The sequence below is a fragment of the Balaenoptera ricei genome, chromosome 18 (genome assembly GCF_028023285.1).
Source record: "Balaenoptera ricei isolate mBalRic1 chromosome 18, mBalRic1.hap2, whole genome shotgun sequence".
NCBI classification, from domain to species: Eukaryota; Metazoa; Chordata; class Mammalia; order Artiodactyla; family Balaenopteridae; genus Balaenoptera; species Balaenoptera ricei.
Window position 1 is genome coordinate 73,748,412 of NC_082656.1, and position 21,236 is coordinate 73,769,647.

General features: G+C 43.9%; 2 protein-coding genes across 5 annotated transcripts in view; both read right to left on the minus strand.

The window, feature by feature from the left end:
- The window catches only part of GGACT (gamma-glutamylamine cyclotransferase), a 47,292-nt gene extending 43,783 nt beyond the window's left edge, over positions 1-3,509 (minus strand). The window contains exon 1 of one of the 2 annotated variants that reach the window (XM_059903329.1): positions 3,433-3,509. The gene's annotated coding sequence lies outside the window, so the exon portion shown is untranslated. The other variant, XM_059903330.1, reaches the window with a different exon arrangement.
- Positions 3,510-15,347: 11,838 nt separating this feature from the next.
- The window catches only part of TMTC4 (transmembrane O-mannosyltransferase targeting cadherins 4), a 62,006-nt gene continuing 56,117 nt past the window's right edge, over positions 15,348-21,236 (minus strand). For all 3 annotated transcript variants that reach the window (XM_059903036.1, XM_059903034.1, XM_059903035.1), the window contains 2 exons: positions 18,460-18,529; positions 15,348-16,587 (listed from right to left, as the gene is read on the minus strand). In XM_059903036.1, coding sequence (XP_059759019.1) covers positions 16,439-16,587; positions 18,460-18,529 — 219 coding nt within the window. In that variant the 3' untranslated portion in view covers positions 15,348-16,438. The remainder of the gene's footprint in view (positions 16,588-18,459; positions 18,530-21,236) is intronic.

Genomic DNA, 21,236 nt, shown 5'->3' on the forward strand with positions numbered 1-21,236 from the left:
CTGCAGCACTCACCTCCACGCCCGCCTGCAGGGGTTGCCCTACCCCCTCGGAAAGGCCCAGCTGACTGTGGGTACAAAGCCCTTCAATGACTCCACTTGGAAGAGCTGACCCAGATTGGAACGTTCAAGATATCTTACTACATAAAATAAGAGGGAAATGAACAGGTAATTAAAAAACTTAAACAGTACCGGTTTCTATCCCTGCTCTATTCTATATACTTCCCGCTGCCGGCTACCTAAGGCCAGCATGAATAACCACCTTCTCTAGGACTACTGCTAATCGTCAGCACCCTTGTTTTCGAGGTCAGCTAGTCTAAAACACTTCTGTACAAAGGTCCACCAATTAGAAATTAATTTACCTTTGCAAACTCTGCGTTTGAAATACAAATGCTCTCTACCCGGGCAGGCTGCTTATTCAGGAACTTCTGGCGTCTCCTGGGAGTCAGTTCAGGAAAACAAGGCATTTTGGGAAAATGTGGGCAACCTGCGGGGGCTCTCCATATTAGCATTTCAATTAATTGAGACCAGGGAGAATGTCTTCAATTACAGGAAAAAGTACATAAAAACGTGTGTGTGGGCTTCCCTAGTGGCGCAGTGGTTGGGAGTCTGCCTGCTAATGCAGGGGACACGGGTTCGAGCCCTGGTCTGGGAGGATCCCACATGCCGCGGAGCAACTAGGCACGTGAGCCACAACTACTGAGCCTGCGCGTCTGGAGCCTGTGCTCCACAACAAGAGAGGCCGCGATAGTGAGAGGCCCGCGCACCGCGATGAAGAGTGGCCCCCGCTCTCCGCAACTAGAGAAAGCCCTCGCACAGAAACGAAGACCCAACACAGCCATAAATAAATAAATAAATAAAATTTAAAAAAAAAATCATTAATTCTATCGTGAGGACTCCACACTCATGATCCCATCTATACCTGATTATCCTCCCAAAGGCACCACTTCCAAATACTATCACATTGGGAGTTAGGGCTTCAACATTTGGGGGGAAGATACAAACACTCAGTCCATAAAACAAACAAACAAACAAACAAACAAAAAACGTGTGTGTAACACCTACTCTTGGGCTTCCCTGGTGGCACAGTGGTTAAGAATCCACCTACCAATGCAGGGAATATGGGTTCGAGCCTGGGTCCAGGAAGATCCCACATGCCGTGGAGCAACTAAGCCCATGAGCCACAACTACTGAGCCTGCGCTCTAGAGCCCACGAGCCACAACTACTGAGCCCATGTGCCACAACTACTGAAGCATGCGTGCCTAGAGCCCGTGCTCCGCAACAAGAGAAGCCACCGCAATGAGAAGCCCGCGCACCACAATGAAGAATAGCCCCCATTCGCCACAACCAGAGAAAGCCCGCGTGCAGCAATGAAGAACCAACACAGCCAAAAATAAATAAATAAATAAATTTATATATTAAAAAAAAAGATCTACTCTTTATATTGGTCAATCCAACTGATTTAGAGGCCCTTCAGTTTTTTGGGGTTTTTTTTAACATCTTTATTGGCATATAATTACTTTACAATGGTGTGTTAGTTTCTGCTTTATAACAAAATGAATCAGCTATACACATACGTATATCCCCATATCTCCTCCCTCTTGCATCTCTCTCCCACCCACCCCATCCCACCCCTCTAGGTGGTCACAAAACACCGAACTGATCTCCCTGTGCTATGCGGCTGCTTCCCACTAGCTATCTATTTTACATTTGGTAGTGTATATATGTCCATGCCACTCTCTCACTTCGTCCCAGCTTCCCCTTCCCCCTCCCCGCGTCCTCAAGTCCATTCTCTACGTCTGTCTCTTTATTCCTGTCCTGCCCCTAGGTTCTTCAGAACCATTTTTTTTTTTTAAGATTCCATATATGTGTTAGCATATGGTATTTGTTTTTCTCTTTCTGACTTACTTCACTCTGTATGACAGGTTCTAGGTCCATCCACCTCACTACAAATAACTCAATTTCATTTTTTTATGGCTGAGTAATATTCCATTGTATATATGTGCCACATCTTCTTTATCCATTCATCTGCTGATGGACACTTAGGTTGCTTCCATGTCCTGGCTATTGTAAATAGAGCTGCAATGAACATTGTGGTACATGACTCTTTTTGAATTATGGTTTTCTCAGGGTATATGCCCAGTACTGGGATTGCTGGGTCATATGGTAGTTCTATTTTTAGTTTTTTTTTTTTTTAAATAAATTTATTTATTTATTTATTTTTAGCTGTGTTGGGTCTTCGTTTCTGTGCGAGGGCTTTCTCTAGTTGCGGAGAGCGGGGGCCACTCTTCATCGCGGTGCGCGGGCCTCTCACTATCGCGGCCTCTCTTGTTGCGGAGCACAGGCTCCAGACGCGCAGGCTCAGTAATTGTGGCTCACGGGCCCAGCTGCTCCGCGGCATGTGGGATCTTCCCAGACCAGGGCTCGAACCCATGTCCCCTGCATTGGCAGGCAGATTCTCAACCACTGCGCCACCAAGGAAGCCCCTATTTTTAGTTTTTTAAGGAACCTCCACACTGTTCTCCATAGTGGCTGTATCAATTTACATTCGCACCAACAGTGCAAGAGGGTTCCCTTTTCTCCACACCCTTAGAGAGACACTTTAGCTTTTAATACAGGATTTCTCCCTGGGACATTGAGCAAAATTAATAACCTGCTTTGAGAAGACGTGGCCACAAGTCTTATTTTCTTATCAGTTCAATATTAACAGCCTGGAGTCAGAAAGTTGTGTTCAAAAAACCGTGCACCTATTTAGGGTTTCCAGTGCAGCTGCGGTGCTCTCTTCGGCCAACAGAGTGAAAGCTCAATAACCATATTTCGTAATCAAGACAGTAAGAGAAATTTCTCCAAAAACTCAGCTGTGTCACTACCGGCTCCAAAGAAACCTGAGCTCAGAAACTGACAAACGCCAGAAGTTCTTTGTTTTTTTTCTTTTGCAGCTTCTGGTCTCCTCGCAAACAAGAATCTCCAGTTCAAAACAGAATCTCTCTAAAGCGTCAGCCTCATTATACTGCGAGATCCTTTTACAACTACCTTCTAAATGGTCATCGCTTCTTCCTTACTGGGAAGGGGCAGCGCGCACACCTGAAGGCAGTTCCCAACTCTTCCTGCCCCGCGTCGTTCTGGCGGTGGCGTCCGCGCTGCGCGGAGCAACGTGTGGACGCGCGTAGCGGCCCCGTATCCCCTCCCTTCCAGCTGGTCCCGCAGGCGCCCGCGTCCCTTCACAGCCCAGGCTCTGCCCCCGCCCCTCGGCCCCCCAACGCCGTCCCTCCCCGCTCCATTCCCCCCCCTCCCTCGCCGACTCACGCGGGCCACCGACTCTGCCCTGGCGCGACGCGCCGGCGGCAATACCCCGAGTCCCCGGGGGCTCTAGGGCACCCTCGCGGCGGGGGCGGGGACAGGGGCCCCGGCTCGGCCCGAGCCCAGCGCCTCACCTGCCTCGGAGCGCGGCGCCGTCGGGGAGACGGGACTCGGGCGGCGGAGCGGAAATCCTGGCCGAGGCTGGCGCAGCCGCCCCGGGAGGCCGCCCCCGGCGGCGCCCCCTGGAGGAGGGACCGTGTACCTGCCGGCGCGGGCCGCGCGCACACCTGGGCACACGCCGGGAGCCAGAAGGGCGCCCACGCTCTAACGCGTCCCACCGGGGCGTCCAGGGTCAGCCTTTTGAGTCCATGTTGGACCCCGATACACCTGGAGACACACCGCGTCAGATATATACACACACACACTCACACGCTTAGAAATGAGCCAACACCTGGGGATGCATCCCGTAAGGCAGATGCACAAGGTGATGACCAAGGCCTCACACTCCAGCATCCACACTCAGCGCTGATACCATACTGGATACAGATAATCATATAGTCTTGATACTGCCACTTATTTACCAATTCTCCATTTTCAGTTAAAACTGTGGTTGTAGGGGACAATGTAAGTAATGACCTACCGTCTGTTCCTGGATCCTAGGACTGAATTTGAGCCCCAGAAATTAGAGGAGTAAAGACCAAAAGCTGAAGGAGAATTTTTTCTAGAGACTGTGTTCATTCTGGGCTTAAGCAATGCTACTTTGGGGACCCAGATGACAAGAATGGCATAGAGAGGTGGGGGGGGGGCCCTTCTGCTCCTCCCCCTCACAAGTACTCATCGTTGGAGTAGCAATAATCCCCCTTACTCACTGTCTGCCTTTCCACTTTCTCACGTATGTGGGCTGGATCCATGTGGTTTTTACAATCTGGTTTCTATTCAAACATTTCCAGTAATGCTGATGTGGCTGTGTTTTGAACAGATTTTCCTAAAGAATCTAAAAGATCAGATTCATAAACCATAATTTTCACAGAGTTCTTTCTTGTTTGGGGAAGCTCATGATTAAATTTAAATTTATTAAAAATCTTGTCTGGTGTGTATTTTTAACATACTATTTTTAAAGAGTTGCAGTAGCATCTTAATTTTTTTTCAAAGGGCAGAATGTTTCCATTTTATGTATTTATTCTTTTTCTTTGAGGGAGGAAGATCATGTCAGCAAAAGAAAGTGTGAGGAAAATACATGAATAAATAACTCCTTCAGTAAAGGAAAATTAAAGATGGTAATAAGGTGAGTGTTAAAGTGCATTTAGTGCCAGATAAGGCTGGGAGAGTCTGATCCGACATAGATTAGGCTCTGTGGGATGAGATCTTCAGTTTAACTGTCAAAAAATAACCCACAGACAAATATGGTAGTAATTTTCAAAATGTGGTCCCAGATGGGCTGCATTAGCAGCACCTGGAAATTTAGAAATGCGAACTCACAGGCCACACCCCAGACCTTCTGAATAAGCAACTCTGGGGGTGGGCCCAGTGAAAGAAATACACTTTAACAAGTACTTCTTTTTTTTTTTATAATGGTAATTAATTTTTTCCCAGTTTTATTGAGATATAATGGACTTAGAGAGCTGTATAAGTTTAAGGTGTACAGCATAATGATTTGACATATATATCATGAAATGATTATCACAATAAGGTTAGTGAACATCCATCATCTTATATAGATACAATTAAAGAAATAGAAAAAAATTTTTTGTGTGATGAGAACTCTTAGGATTTACTTAACAACTTTCATATATAGCATACAGCAGTGTTAATTATATTTATCATGTTGTCCATTACATCCCTAGTACCTATCTTACAACCTGAAGTTTGCAGTACCTTTTAACTGCTTTCATCCAATCGCCCCACCTTCCACCCCCCCGTAACTACAAATCTGACCCATATTTCACTGTTTGTTTGTATGTTCTTTTGTTTGCTTTTGAAGTGTAATTGACCTACAACACTGTGTTAGAAAAAAAGTCACAGTTTCTCAAGGAAACTGATTGGTCAGTGTAGACAAGTCTTGGCTTCAGTTTAGGTTTGGTGGGTTACACAGGAGCCCTTAGCAAGCCAACTACGCTGGTGGGTTTTAGGAACTGAGCTGACTCATGGAGGCTGTCAGTTGCACGCAAATGGTATAGGTGAGTCCCTCACCGAAAACGTTTCAGCCCGCCATCAGCTGTTTTTCTGGTCTGTTGCTCTGGGGTCCACAGTCTCCCATACCCTCCAGGCTCAAGGTCAGGCAGCTGGCAAAATGCTATGCCTGGGTTCAAAGCTCGGGCACAAACATTTCCTTTATCAACTCAAAGGATTTAGACTAACAAATTGTCTTTCAGTGGAATTAACCAGTTTGGCCATTTTTGTTTTCTAAATACCAGCAGGTAATTGCCAAGCTCTGTTTTCTAGACTTTGGTGTTAGATGCCTAATTTATATTTGACTGAATGCACTGCTACTTAGTATTATGCAAAAGAAGCCGACCTCATCTCCTTGTTACCCCTCCCACATGTCTCCAGAATTGCAAGGACCACACAATTGATGGGAAAATGTCTTCTGCATCTCTTGAAAAGATGCTTATAATGTGAAATAAGCAACAGAACCAGGGTGCTATATACAGAGTTTGAAGTCTAACTGGATAACACTCTAAAATCTACTGAAATATTATCAAATTATTCTAGTAAATTATTACAAATAATCATCTTTGGCCCTAAATAACCTGCAAACTAAATCCAGCCCACCACTTGTTTTTGTAAGCTAAGAATGAGTTTTACATTTTTAAGTGCTTGAAAACAATCCGAAGAAGAAATAAAACTTCATGACACATGAAAATTATATGAGATTCAAATTTCAGTGTCTATAAAGTTTTACTGAAAATACAGTCATGCTGACTCATTTATGGGTTATCTATGGCCTTTTTTTTTTAATAAACGACAATCTTTTCTCTTTTTTTAAAAATTAATTAATTTATTTACCTATTTTTGGTTGTGTTGGGTCTTCATTGCTGCACGCAGGGTTTCTCTAGTTGCGGTGAGCGGGGGCTACTCTTCTTTGCAGTGTGTGGGCTTCTCACTGCGGTGGCTTCTCTTGTTGCGAAGCACAGGCTCTAGGCATGCGGGCTCAGCAATTGTGGCTCGTGGGCTCTAGAGTGCAGGCTCAGTAGTTGTGGCACGCGGGCTTCGGTAGTTGTGGCTCGCAGGCTCTAGAGCGCAGGCTCAGTAGTTGTGGCGCACAGGCTCCGCGGCACGTGGGATCTTCCCGGACCAGGGCCCGAACCCATGTCACCTGTGTTGGCAGGCAGATTCTTAAACACTGCGCCACCAGGGAAGTCTCTCTATGGCTGCTTTTTGTGATAGCAGCAGAGCTGAGTAGCCGCCACTGAGACAAGGTGGCCTGCAAAGCCTAAAATATTTTCTCTCTGCCCTTTTACAGAAAAAGTTTGTCTACGCTGCTCCGTAGTCTTTTGCTCCAGCACCATTATAATCCCTGCCTCTTCGTTCTGTGATAGTTGATTTATGACTGCCTCCCTCCTGGACTGAGTTCCATGAGGTCAGACCTGTCTCCTTTGGATGTTTCCAGCACTTCCCACCATGGTATCCAGAGTAGGTATTCAATAATATTTATTTCATTGAACTTTATTTTTTGATCCTTTCCCCTAGGTAAATCAATATGAACTTGACAAAAAATCAACATAGGATCCATTAATCAGGATAATTTAGAAAATTTGTATGTAACAAAATAGAATAAAAAAATTCTGCAAATAATGGGATTCCTTGCTTCCATTTTCTAAACCAGGTTCTAAAAATTTGTTGTTAAATTTGAAAGTGGCAGAGTTGTTTTTTCCTTGTCATTCTGTTGAGTTATTTTACTTAGTACAACAGGTCTCACTGCTAAACAATTTCCACGGCAAAGAAATTAATGAGAGGAGAAAACCAACCTCATGAAGCTAAGTTCATTCACGTTAAATGCAATCCTGGTATTTCTGAAATTATTGTTTTAAAGATGATGTGCGCTGCTGTCAGATATTTAAAAATAAGGCATTGACCTTTTCTCCACAAAAGATAGGCAATATCTTGTCTAAAAAGGCGACGGAATTTTCCAAGCAATTGCGGTTGAGATGGTTTATGCTCTTCTTGCCTACCTTCTGTAGTTTTTGGAATAACAAGCAAAGACCAGAGTAAAGCACTATGTGAGATTGTTTTGGTGAATAAATCCCTTATCACAAATAGGACGATAACTGAAATATGCCATCCACCATGGAGGAAGCTAATTACATTGCAAAGAGGCCACAAACCAATCTCTAACCCTGTACCATTGCTGCCATTGTTCTGCTTAAAGCCAGAATCAAGTTATTTGGTCCTGCTCTCCAAACAGCAATTTTTTTAAAGGAAATAATGGTTGCCTGGTGCCTGGCAACGTGGACATTACAAGGGGAAACGTGGCCTGATTCCCTTGAGCCGTCGATGCAGGAAATGAACACATATTGAATGCTCCTATGTGCCTGGTACAGTATGACTCTTCCCTCACGTTACCCTTTGAGCCATAGTATGAAGCAGATATTATCATTCCTAGTCTACATAGGAATTGGCTCCATGAGGTTCAATAACCCACTCAAAGACATGCTGCCAGGAAATAAGAGTGTCCATATCCAGCTGAACCTGAAACTCATGCTCTATAACATAAGGGCTAAAACAAGGTAGCTGGGTCACATGTGCTGAAATGTGTGTCATCTGCACTAATAATTCTATTTTGGAAACTCTTTGTTCAAAGTGCTAGTTCCAATGGATAACGCCGTACGTATGGTTCTACCCATGAAGAGCTCTCACATACATGATCCCATTTGATCCATACACCTGCATTGCACAATAAAGGCCAGGTAGAGAATTTCCTCCACTTTACAGATGAGGTAAAGAGGTTGGATGGCCTGACCAAGCTCACAAGGTTAGCTGTGCCCTGTCTTAGCCCAATCAAATATCTCCAGTACAAAACCATCATTGGACAAAGTCCGATTTATTGGCTCGTTGCCATGGGGGAGACCACACACCCACGGAGCCCTGAGATGCCTCACCAAACAAAGATGCAGTTAGGAGGTTTGGGGGGAGGGGGGGAGGAATTTAAAGGTAATAGTGTTTTTACAGGCTGAAGGCAAAAGAGGGATGCGTGCCAATGGTCAGTATCAGGTCTGGACAGCAGAACAGACCCAGGGGCTTATGTACTTAGAGACTAAAAGTTTTGATAGACGTGAATGGGTGTATCCAGAAATGCTTTAAATGAAGTTCTGCACGTGGGTTGGAAACTGAGGCTGCTTGTCATGTCAAAGTGACTTGGACCCTCCAGGTAGAGCAGGATGTCTCATTCTTCCTGATGATTTCAAACAGCAACATTTCTGACAGTGCTCTTCCAGAAGGTTTCTCCAAGAGTAATAAAGCAGCAGTCGCCCTTAGAAGTGGGTTCCTTGACACATTACAACTTCAGTGTGTCTATGGGAGAAATGTGGTTTCCTGTTCACTTCCCAGCTGCCTTAATCTGTGCTATGTCAGCCTGATGAATGGCGGAGCAGAATTGGACTTTTGTCAGTCTGAGGGACTTTTTACCTTACCAGAATATATCAGGACTAGAAAGCTTCACAGTATTTTGTTTCCACAAGAGTGCTCGAATTTCAAACATTCTTACATTACACAACAGATTTTTTTAATGAGGGTTTATATAAGCACCCAAAGAAGGTCACTTTGCAAATTTTTATAGTGGACTTCTGTACAAGATTTAGGTTTTTTTTGGTTTTTGTTTTTAAAAAGGTTAAGCATCTAAGGATATTTGAAGAACACTGGTTTAGTCCAACTCTCTCATTTCATGGAGGAGAAATTAACAGCAAAAGCAACCACCACCACCATTATTTTTATTAGAAGCGACTGAGGCATGCAGTAATTAGGTGACTCATTCCAGGGTCCTGGTAACTAATGACAGGATTGGAAGTGTTTGTATCTAATTGAATTGTTGAAGCTTAAAAAAATGACTTATGGCAGTGAAGCTGGCCCTAGGGTAGATCTCACACTCCTGGTCTCTGTTCTTTCCACCTTATCACCTTGCTTGCTGATGTCTGCAGATTCCTAGACTAAGTACTATAAAAGCTGTCATCCATATACATTATCAGAAAGTTCTAGAAATGAGCAGTTTTGAAAATTTTCAAGACACATCTCAAGTCTGTTCAGCAAAATTAATGCTATTGAAACGTAACTGCTGATATAGAACTGTTTTTTTTTTAAATTTATTTATTTTTATGGCTGTTTTGGGTCTTCGTTTCTGTGCAAGGGCTTTCTCTAGTTGTGGCAAGTGGGGGCCACTCTTCATCGCGGTGCGCGGGCCTCTCATTATCGCGGCCTCTCTTGTTGTGGAGCACAGGCTCCAGACGCGCAGGCTCAGTAGTTGTGGCTCACGGGCCCAGCTGCTCCGCGGCATGTGGGATCTTCCCAGACCAGGGCTCGAACCCGTGTCCCCTGCATTGGCAGGCAGATTCTCAACCACTGCGCCACCAGGGAAGCCCCAGAACTGTTTTTAAATGATGGATAAAACTGCAATTTAAATCTACAGGGAAAATGTTTTCTCAAACACAAGTAGGAAGCTGAAAGCTTTATTGGCCCTGGAAAAATACCACATATTTAAAAACAAAATGATTAGAAATGCAGGACACTCAAGGCAGTTTTGATAAACAGTGTAACAGGTTTAAAGTACTTGTATTGATAGAACTAATCAGACTTAGAACACAAGTGATAAAAATATAAACCTGAGATTGTTTCTGGGTCATTTAATTACAGGATTAAAAACCTCAAGAAAAGTGAGGGTTATTCCTCCTTCAATTATTTATTGAATAGTATTATGTGCCAAGCACGGGTCTAGGGCTTTACATACCTTTTCTCATTTAAACTTTCCAGTAAGTCTGTGAAAAAGGTAGTATTATGCCCCATTTTACAGATGAGGTTCTGAGCTGCTAAAAGACTAAGTTACTTGCTCTAACTGGATCCCTAGGGGGGCCAGGCATGGCCACAGACTGGGTGGCTTTAATGACAGAAATGTTGTTCTGGAGGCCAGGGGTCTGAAGTCAGGGTGCTGGCGGGGCCACACTCCTTCGAAGGCTCTAGGGGAGGATCCTTCCTTGCCTCTTCCAGCTTCTGGTGGCTCCTGGCGTTCCTTGGCTTGTGGCAGCATCACTCCAGTCTCCGCCTCCACCTTCTCATGGCCTTGTTTTCTCTGTGTGCCTCTGTGTATCCTCTCCTCTTCTTAGAAAACACCAATCATTGATTTCGGGCCCACCCTAAAGCCAGGATGGTTTCCTCTCAAGACCCTTAACTAATTAGATGTGTAACACCTGATTTCCAAATACAGTCACATTCTGAAGTTCTGGGTGGACATGAATTTTGGGGGGGGGGGACACTATCCAACCCGCTACACTTGCCTAAGGTCTGGTAAATGGAGGAAGAACGAGGTTCCCGCCTGGGTGGAACGCAGATTTTCCTTTCACATTCAAGCTTTATGCCCCCCAAATGCCAGTTATTTCCAGACGACCACCAAGAGAGTCACACAGCATACAGAGTTTCGTGAGGAGTTAAAGGCATGCTTCAGGAAAGAGTGTGCCTTGCACACTTGTAGTTCAGCCAACAGTCTGAGCAATGAGGCCTCCCGAGTTCTTTTCACTCAGCATGCCTCTGGAGACACAGGCTCCCCAGTGTATCTCCCACCTGCTGGGCAAAGCGCTTTAGTGACTACATTTGGTTACCTGAGTTTCCCACATGGTGTCTCCTTTCCACCAATGCGCCTTATCACAGCTTTATTACGAACCCATCCATGGCTCTCTTGAAGAAAGATTTCTCTGTGATGTCGCACATGTTCCTTGCTTTAGAAAAAAAAAAAATTATTTCAAATAATGCAGCGATTTGCAAAGTAGAAGGTGAAGAGTCTCTCTCCTCCTCACTTCTTCTTGCTCAGAAACAGCTCATGTTAATATCAATATAAACTGTAATTCCTGTACATTTAAAGAAAAGAGATTGGAATATGAGAGAAGAACAAGGGAAAAACCTTAATGTTTGACAGCGTTCTCTCGGCTCCTGTCTCCTCCATTGTATTTTCTTGTCTCCTTCATCCCAACCAAACTGTCCCACACGGGGCCTTTGTTTCTCTTCCTTTGAACTAGAAACCAGCTTCTGATTTTCATTTTGTGAGGAACATTATCTGAAAAGAGGCCATAGCCAAATCAATATCTTCTTGGTAGAATTTTAAAGGCATGAGAGATTAAGACAAGACTCTGTGTGATTTTAAAATGAGGCTGTAGCATTCTATAATTATATTTGGTATTTATTAATGAATATTTCAAGTAACATGAAATGTCTCACTTTACTGAAAATCAGGGTTACTCAACACTTGGGATCCTTCTATTTGGGTCAACATGGCAAGAACATTCCAGATTCCCCTTGTCTTTACAGCTGACTCTTCAATGGTGTTTATGTCTCAATATAACTTATTTCCCCCGGGTGCCTGGTGAAGTTTTTACGATAAATATGAGGCCCAAAGGAGAAGGTAGAGGCAATTGAACCAATATCTGTTCCTATGAAATAGAAAACTTGATTTGATGTTTCACTGCCTCCAGGAAAAAAGAGATTCACCAACTAATGGAGAACTTTGAACACAGGAGAAGGAAAGAAATGTCCTGACAACCTGTGACCCTGGAACAGCTGCAAATATAAAGATGTGAATGAGTCACGGGGGGCCTGATGACTCTCCAGGAGTCCCCTGGAAATGGGGGCTGGTAACAATGCTCGGTCCCCGAGTCTACACCAGCATGCCCAACCTGGGCACACAACAAGGATGAGGTAACCTGGATGGCAAGCTCCACGGGGCAGGAATCATGTTTTCATTTTTCATCATATCCCCAGCAGCTAGCACACTGCCATTGCACAGTCTGTGCCCAACGAGATATTTTGAAAAAGGTAATAGCGTAAAAGTAGTACAAGGGATCCTTGGGATGGGACAGTTCTGTATCTTGACTGTGGTGACCTCACAAATCTACATGTGACAAAATCACACAGATTCTGTCCCTTCCACTAAAAAGCTCTTCACTGATCTTCCATCTAATAATTTTATTCACTGCTGATCTTTGCCTGAATCAATTAATTCATTGGAGACAAAAAAAAAGGGATGATTTTCTAATTGCCATTCTTTCAACATTTATTGGCTTTAATTAGTCTATAGAGAAGACTATTTTCCCTCATCAGCTATGGCTATTTGGTAACCACGTAATTGTGATAGGCATACTGTATCCAGTCTTCAGAAGGGCATCTGACTAGTCCACTTAGGAAAGCCTTAGGGACAAAGATGAGAAGTAAAGACCAATATGTCCACATCTGTCCCCATCTAGACCTTGTAGCATACAGGGGCTTTATTTTCTCTTTGCTAGGGTCAAATTCCACTTGATTTTGGGTCCCATCCCTTCCTTTCTTCTCAAGGACCTTATTCCCTCTCCAGTTTATCGCCAGCCTCTCCCTCTCAATGGCACTGATCTATCTGGATGATGAAACAATGGGTCTCATCCCCTTACCGATCCACCTCCTATCCATCACCAATTGATTCCTATGTATTTCTCAGGTCAGTCTACATTTCATCAACTTGACTGCCTCTTGTCTACACCAAGCCACCTTCATCTCTACCCTGGATACGTGCAATGGTCTCTTTACTGATCTGTCACGTCTTCTTTGCCTCCCTCCAATTCCTTCCCCACCAACAGCCAAAGTGATCTTTTCAAAACATAGATCTGATAATTTCCTTCATTTTGAATCCTCCCGTGGTTTAAGATAAAGACCGTGTGGTCTGCAAACCCTGGCATGGTCTGGACCTCGTCACCTTTACCAACTCCATCAAGCACCCCTCCCCCTCTCCCTTGGACTTTGTTCACCAAGTACTTTAGCTTTCTCACCACAGGCCCTTTGCATATGCTGTTTCTTCTTTGTGTGCAGTCCAGGTTTTCTCAACATCAGCACTACTGGCATTTGGGGCCAGATCATTCTTTTTTGTAGGGGGTTGTCCTGTGCTTTGTAAGGTGTACAGTAGCATCTTCCCACCCCCATCACTTGTGACAGCCAAAAAGATCTCCAGGCATTGCCAACTGTCCCCTGGGGGTCAAAATCTCCCCTGTTGAGAACCACTGGCCTAGAGTGATCTTCCTCTCTGCTTATCAAATCTCAGTTCAAAAGTCACCTTCTCAGGGAACCCTTTCCTGACTCTTCAGGCTAGACCCAGTCTCCCGCTTCAGTTATTAATTATATGACTGACAATTACTGTTTCTCACTGCACTGTCTGCTGCATGAGGGCCAGGGGCCATGTCCACTTCCCTCATCACTGTATTCCCAGTACCTGGGAGAGTATCTGCCACTTAATATTTGTTGAATGAGGGAATGAATGCATTTAAGGTCAAACCTGTCTGCTGCAAAATCTATACCTTCCTCCAAAAGTCTAGTCTATCATTTATTGAGGCAAGTTCTTAGCCAAGTACCTCATTACTGAGAGGGAGGTCTTATGTCTTATCATGTCCATTTCACAGATGGGAAACTGGAACTTATGCAATGCTAAGTGACCTGCCTATGACATCAAAGCACTAGAGCCAAGACCCAAATCTATGTTTTCTCACCCCAAAGTCCAAGCTGATAGGTGTGAATGTGAACACAGACGTCCAATGCTTTGCTGTGGGGCTTGGTCTTCTATTCTGTACGATATTTAAACTCAGTAATTTGAAATAAAATGTAAAGACCATGCTTAAGAAATGTGGTAGAATCAGAACCCCGAAGAGCCCTGTGAGGGCATAGTAGGCTACATCTATAGGGTGGAATTTTTAAGAAATGTAAGAGTGCATCTAAACAGGGAAGAAATGTAGCAGATAAACAAACAAAAAATAACCCCAAACCACATTCCAGGGTTTCGTGATGTTCGCTATCAGGGAGGTGAAGGAGGATGATTCTGACTCTCAGATTTCCCAGAATGGCAACAATCCCTATGTTTGTTCTGACACCCCACCCCAAACCCAATCCCCTACCGTGATTAGCAACAAAAACAAAGTTTAGAAAAAAATACCAAATAAGAGGGGAACTGGGAGACAGATTTCCACTTCAGTCTCGTTAGAAAGGAAACCCAAGAAATAAATTACAGGGTGGCTGCTTAAGATGGAAAAAAGAAGGAAGAAAAGAGGAAGAGCATGGCGCACTTCCAAAATCGGCCGAGATAAAAGACGCCCTGAAATATCAGTCAAGTGAAGGACTGTTTTCTCTGGACAGAAGGCAGCTGTGACGGAAATCCTGAGAGGGAGCAGTGAAAGCTAAGGGGATTCGTTCTGCAGGCAGTGGTCCCAGATTTGCATGTCTTCATTTGACACTCAAGTTTTAGTATCAGTACAAAAAGAAAGAAAAAAAAAAAAAATCCTGAAGGGGCTTTTACCAGAAATATTTTTTTCTTCATTCTCAAAAGATAAGCACTGTTTCAAAGAGAGAAATTTGCTTAAAAAAAAAAAGTCAACAAGCATATAGTACCTCTATTATCTGCCAAGCTAAGTGCTGTAGGAACATAAATAAGAATAAGGCAGCTCCTGCCCCTAAGAGCTCTATAAATTGTTACTGTTGTTGGGGGACCATTTCTGAACTGTTTAAAACACAGCACTTTCTTTTCTGAAGTATCTCAACCACTGTAGGTTACAATTACTGATTTACAACTCTACGCAGGTCTGCCCCCGGCCCCCCACAAAGTCAGTGTAGAGAATCAAATTCATCTCCATGTGGGATCTACTCAGCCCATATTTTAGAACCTGGAGGACTCCACAGTGCGATTCTATTAAATGGTCCCTAAAACCAAATAGAAGCCACATTCTAGAAAGGATGAATCAGTCACTTTGATTTCATTTTAAGGGAAAGAGGACAGAGTCAAATAACTTGAAAATCATCTTAATAGATGAGTAATAGGAGGCACTATGACACTTGTATACCGGTTTCTGTAATAATTTTACTGCATAAGAAATGACAGAGATTGCATAAATCATTAGGTCAACAGCATATATAGGAGAATAAAACAAAACGAACATGATTATTCTGACCCAATAAAACAGGATAAATAATCCAATTCTTAAAAATATCACAAACTCCCCAAATGTGGTTCCTTTTGGGAGAAAATTTACCTCTTGCATTTTTTGGATATAGTAATGACTATGGTTCCATGAAACTAAATGGAAAACTGCTTTCCAGTCAAAAAACACAAAAAAACAACTTACATAGAGGTGTGTAGCCCTCTTAATACTGGATGTAACAAAAATAAAGACATCAGGCTGCCTACTTTTGCCTAAAGCATGGCTTTAATTTTCTATTAATAGTGACAGTTTATGTAGGATACTACATAATTTCCTATGTTATGAAACAGCACAAGTTGAAGAATCCAAAAAATATTGCAGGAGTGAATTTCTTCCTAGGGAAAAAGTGTAAATACACTAGATGTTAAAATTTCCATTCTTCATTCAATTATTTGCCCCATTCAAAAAAAAATACAAATAAATATTTCCTTACAAATGATGTTCATAGCACATTGTTTGGAAAAAAAAAGATTAAAAAAAAATCTTAATTTACTCTTTCTTGTCATTAAATAAAAATTCTAATATACAGACACATTAGATATTTATATAAATTGTAGGAATCAGTTTGTCATTTCTTGTTCACAATCCAAGTTTAATAATATGAGTCTTTACAACAACACAACTCACATCCCAAATGCAGGTTTAATTCTGCTGTAAGTCGCTCAAGGTAATTTTTTTCTTTTTTTCTTTTTAATTAAAAAAGACTTCATCCTTGGAATTTTAGAATTTATGTTTGAGTTGTCTGAAAAAATACAATTTCAATGCAAAAACCACATCAAGCATTCAAGAGTATATTGCTGGTGCTGTAATCTTTTTGCATGTCTTTGTTTTCATAGAAAAAAAATGATAAAATAAACAACACGTAAGACTTTTAAATGGTTAAATGTAAGCACATGATATTAATGATCTGCCTCATGCACACACACACACACAAACTCAAAAAATGAAGGAAAAAGGCTCAGACGTTCTTCTTTTGCATTTGTTCCAGCTTTCTTCTTAGAAGACCATAATTCTCCTTAGTTCCTGATGCCATTGGGTCAAGCCGCAGAGAGATCTCATAGTGTTTTTTGGCCAAGTCTAGATGTCCCCAGCGATGATAAAGCACAGCTGAAATAGCAAGAGATCAATTTCACTGGAAATGCTTCTGAATAACTTGTGGTATTCCCAACCACTTGTACAAAGAAGTATTACAGAACCTCTGCAAGCAGTTTTCAAAAATCATTGTTTAAAACAATATTGTTTGTACTGCCAACTTTATTTATTGTAATCACACTCCCTGGTGACTGTCTGTTTAACCACCCCCAGTTACTCCCAGGGTTCTTCATATCATTAGGCGTGATCCATCTCCCTATGGCAACATTGTTACATAAAGAAGCAAAAGGAAGAGTACACTAAGTTTCTTTTTTTTTTTTTTTTTTTTAAATTTATTTATTTATTTTTGGCTGTGTTGGGTCTTCGTTTCTGTGCGAGGGCTTTCTCTAGTTGCGGTGAGCGGGGGCCACTCTTCATCGCGGTGCGCGGGCCTCTCACTATCGGGGCCTCTCTTGTTGGGGAGCACAGGCTCCAGACGCACAGGCTCAGTAGTTGTGGCTCACGGGCCCAGTTGCTCCGTGGCATGTGGGATCTTCCCAGACCAGGGCTCGAACCCGTGTCCCCTGCATTGGCAGGCAGATTCTCAACCACTGCGCCACCAGGGAAGCCCTACACTAAGTTTCTTGATGCTGCCAGGAAACTTCCCGAAAGCCAGCCTGCACAGGGCTGGGCTCCAGCACTGCTTAGCGCTCTGACCACATAGGAGACCAGCCATTTACTTTGACAAAGAGTCTCCTATACCTTTCAGCAAAATAATAGCTTGTTTGTTGCCAGCTGGAATTCAGGGCTCTAACGTCAAGATCTGACCATTTTAAAATGATAGTTAAAGAAATCTACTTTTTTTTTTTTTTTTGCCTGCATCGGGTCTTAGTTGCGGCACGCGGGATCTTCATTGAGGCATGCGGGATCTTTCGTTGAGGCGTGTGGGCTTCTCTCTAGTTGTGGCGTGCGGGTTCTCTCTTCTCTAGTTGTGGCGTGCAGGCTCCGGGACGCATGGGCTTTGTAGTTGTGGCGCACGGGTTCCAGAGCGCGTGGGCTCTAGTTGAGGTGCGCGAGCTCAGTAGTTGTGGGGTGCAGGCGTAGTTGCCCCCGTGGCATGTGGGATCCTAGTTCCCTGACCAGGGATCGAACCAGAGTCCCCTGCATTGTAAGGCGGATTCTTTACCACTGGACCACATGGGAAGTCCCAAGAAATCTACTCATTAGAATGGTAAGCCTCTGACTATTACAATGATTCTCTAAGTAAAACTATCTTTCTACGTGGGCAGTACAGCAACCACTGATGCTTCATCACTTTTCCAAGGAGAAGCTACAGAGTCTACAGGGAAGAGATGTGGCGAAAAAATATTCACATGACTGAGCCTTCCAAACATCAACACGCTATGTTCTAAAAATCTGAATTATTGAGATGTCAAAAATGAAAGAAAGGAATTCTAGGTAATAAGTCATTGTGAATTCATTCTTAGCCAAGACACAGAACATAAGAATGCAGGGAAGACCAGGCTAGATAAGGAAGGTCCACTACAGAAGAGGCAAAAGGACACACGTCAGACTGCAAACTTCCAAAGTACTTCTCAGTTTAACTGTCTAGGGCCCTTCACTCAAAGAAAGAAAATCTGAGTTTTAACATCAGAAGGCGATTAACTAGTGGGGGATTTTAGGAGTTGTTCTGATCATGCAATTAAGATTTGTAAATATGACTGTTATTTAGCTACCTTATTAATGTGATAATTTCCTTAAAATGCCATATTTTAGAACCAGATTATAAAGGCCAATACGGGTTCGATTTGAAAAACAACTCTCCCAACAGTGATTTTACAGAAATGCACCTGTTTCATTAAAATTACATAGAATTTCGATATGATTCAAATTGAAAAATTTCCTTACCCAAATTGCCATGGTAACTTGCAGTATTTGGATGAGCTTTAATTGCTTTGAGGAATAAAGCTTCAGATTCCTAAAAAACGAAATACATAAAAAAATAAGGTACTCCACACGACGCAGAAGTTTTATGCAGTTTTATCGCCTACGGTTTTCAAACTTTGAACGTGCATGTTTTGCTCCACCAAACCCTTCTTCCGGAGACATTCGGGAGGCCCAGCAGGGCCACACGCTGTTGAGAAGAGGCTTGGAAGGATGACCCATCGGGGCAGTGTGCGACTGGGCAAAGGTGACGGGGCAGCAGTCAGGGGACGGTGGCCGCAGAGGGGATGAATATGCTAATGACTCTGCCACCTGCCTCCCTGAAGTGGCGGGAATTCTGCAACTTTAGGCAAGTAGCTCAGTTCAGGGTGCAGGGGAGGATGAGCAAAGGTCAAGCAGGAAAGTGCTGGGCCGCTGAGGACAGCCACGCAAATGTCATTTCTGGTCAGCATCGGTGAGCTCATTTCTAGGATTCTCAAGGCAGGAGGTGGGGCCTGTGTAACCCCCCCTAAGAATGCACCCCCCCCCCCTCAGCGACCAGAAGCCGCCCATTCAGCTGCAGGAAATGAGCAGAGAGGATGAGGGAGAAACAGCCACCTGTCACCTCAGCCACCGCAGGACTGTACGTGAGCGTGACCGAATGCCCCTGAAGCGCGGAGCCGATTCTCGTAGAGACTTGCATTTCCCCCATACAGTATTCACTCCCAACCCAGCCACTGAGAAACACGGCCACGTGTTTTCTCGCCTGCTCACTGTGGGACCATGGCCGACTGCATGGCCCCTTTTTACCATAATGTTGAAAAATAAAGATGCCTCATTGTTCTCGGCGACAGCTGCCGGGGGTGACTGTCACACCATCTACATTCGTGGCCCTAAAGGGCCACTCATGCTTTAATCAGGGTCATAGGCTCAGCTTCACCAACCAAGGCTGGGGGTTTGGGGACAGGTCTTTACCTTCTACCTGTGCCCTACATGAGCTTCTCCCAGGGGGCCTCCCATATCCAGGATCACATGTTTTATAAAGTGCAGGGAGACCCGTTTCCTTTGCCTTGTGCTGGCTGGGCAAACATCTCTGACACCACAACCTTTTAGACAGAGCTGGCAGAGAAAAATCTGTATTTTAGAAATGTGGTCTGTGAGGGAATGAAGGAAGATGTCAGGATTACACGCAGGATGTCAGCAAACGTCACTCTCAGAACTCAGTTCAAAGTCAGGGTCTACATTCCGAGTTTCGGGAGAGAAAACTCCTTCAAGGAAGTCTAAGTTTTCCTGCTGTGTTAGGTGTGCTGGAAACAGAAATGAAAACGATGCAAACAAACCAAAAAGCAAACGGATTGTGTAGATTTGTAGTTGTGCTCTTTCTGATGATTTTCAAATGTTTCCATTTAAAACCTCAAATATAAGAAATGGAAAGGCTGGGGAACCTCAATCTACTTTAAAATGCTCCTCCACATGCAAATGAAGCAGTGTTATCTGGAGACGACAGATGCAGAGATAAAAGGCAAGTTAGGAGTTCTCTAGGGGATGCTAAATTCATTTTTTGATTCATTTAACTTATTTCTCAAGCGCCCACAAGTGTGGACATCGTTCAGGACGATGTGCAGTCAGAGTCAGGTTTGGAGGATGTAGTGGGGTTTAGGAGAGTGGGCAATGGTACGGGGGTGAGGGCTTACAGCCTGTTTAGGGGCTGTAGGTCTTGGCAAGGCAAGGCTGGTGGGAAGGAGTGGGTATGAGATCAGGGAGGTAATGAGGGAAGAAAAAAAGGACTCAAAGTTTCCAAGCCTGCGGACTTCCCTGGCGGTCCAGTGGTTAAGACGCCATGCTTCCAATGCTGGGGGCACGGGTTCGATCCCTGATCGGGGAACTAAGATCCCACAAGCCTCAAAGCGTGGCCAAAAAAAATAAAAAAGTTTCCAAGCCTGGAAGACAGAAAAACAATGGCACATTGAAAAAGGAAGGGGCGTCATGAAAAAAGAAGGGGCGTCAGGAGGGAGAGTGGGTTTGTGGGGCACCGTGAGTGTGGGTTAGACGTGCTCCATCTTGGGTAACATTGGGACAGTCCTGAGGGGATGCTTCAGTGGCTCCTGGGAGGCAGGACAGGCTGGAGGCCTCGTTAGAACACGAATGCCCGCAGGTATTCAAAGCCCATGAAATGCTCACCTATTAAATCAGGCTTTTTAATGGCCCTGTTCCGGGAAGCGATGAACTATTCATAAACTGATCTTCTGTGGAGGTTCAAGGATGCTTCAAGACCCAGGTAACGAGCTGACTTATGCCAAGGAACAAATAAATAAACTCACCTTTAAAATCAGGGATTGTTTTTCATCAACAGACAGGTAAAATAACATATTATTTTCTAAAGTGTGTTAGACAAAATGTGTATGACTGGGGTTTAACACATGGGACAGAGCAAGGCCTCGCAAAGGAGCAAGTGAGGGTCTTTCTGTCTAGGCGGCGAGGACTGGGCAGTCGGAGGTCGTTTCAGCCACGCCGGCCGCCGGGGTTGCAGCATCCTTAAACCCACATCTATTCTCCCAGACAGCCTTTCACAAGGAACACCCTGCAGACCACTCTGGTTGGGAAGGGAACGTGGGTGGTCCAACGTGAAGTTGAAACCACGAGTCACATAGCAAGAATAGCTCCCTCTTCAATTCACCTTCCTTTCTTCCAGTTCAGTTGAGACAAAGTCTCCATTTGGTGGTGGTTTGGGGTCACCCCCAAACACCTGCCAATCTCCCTTT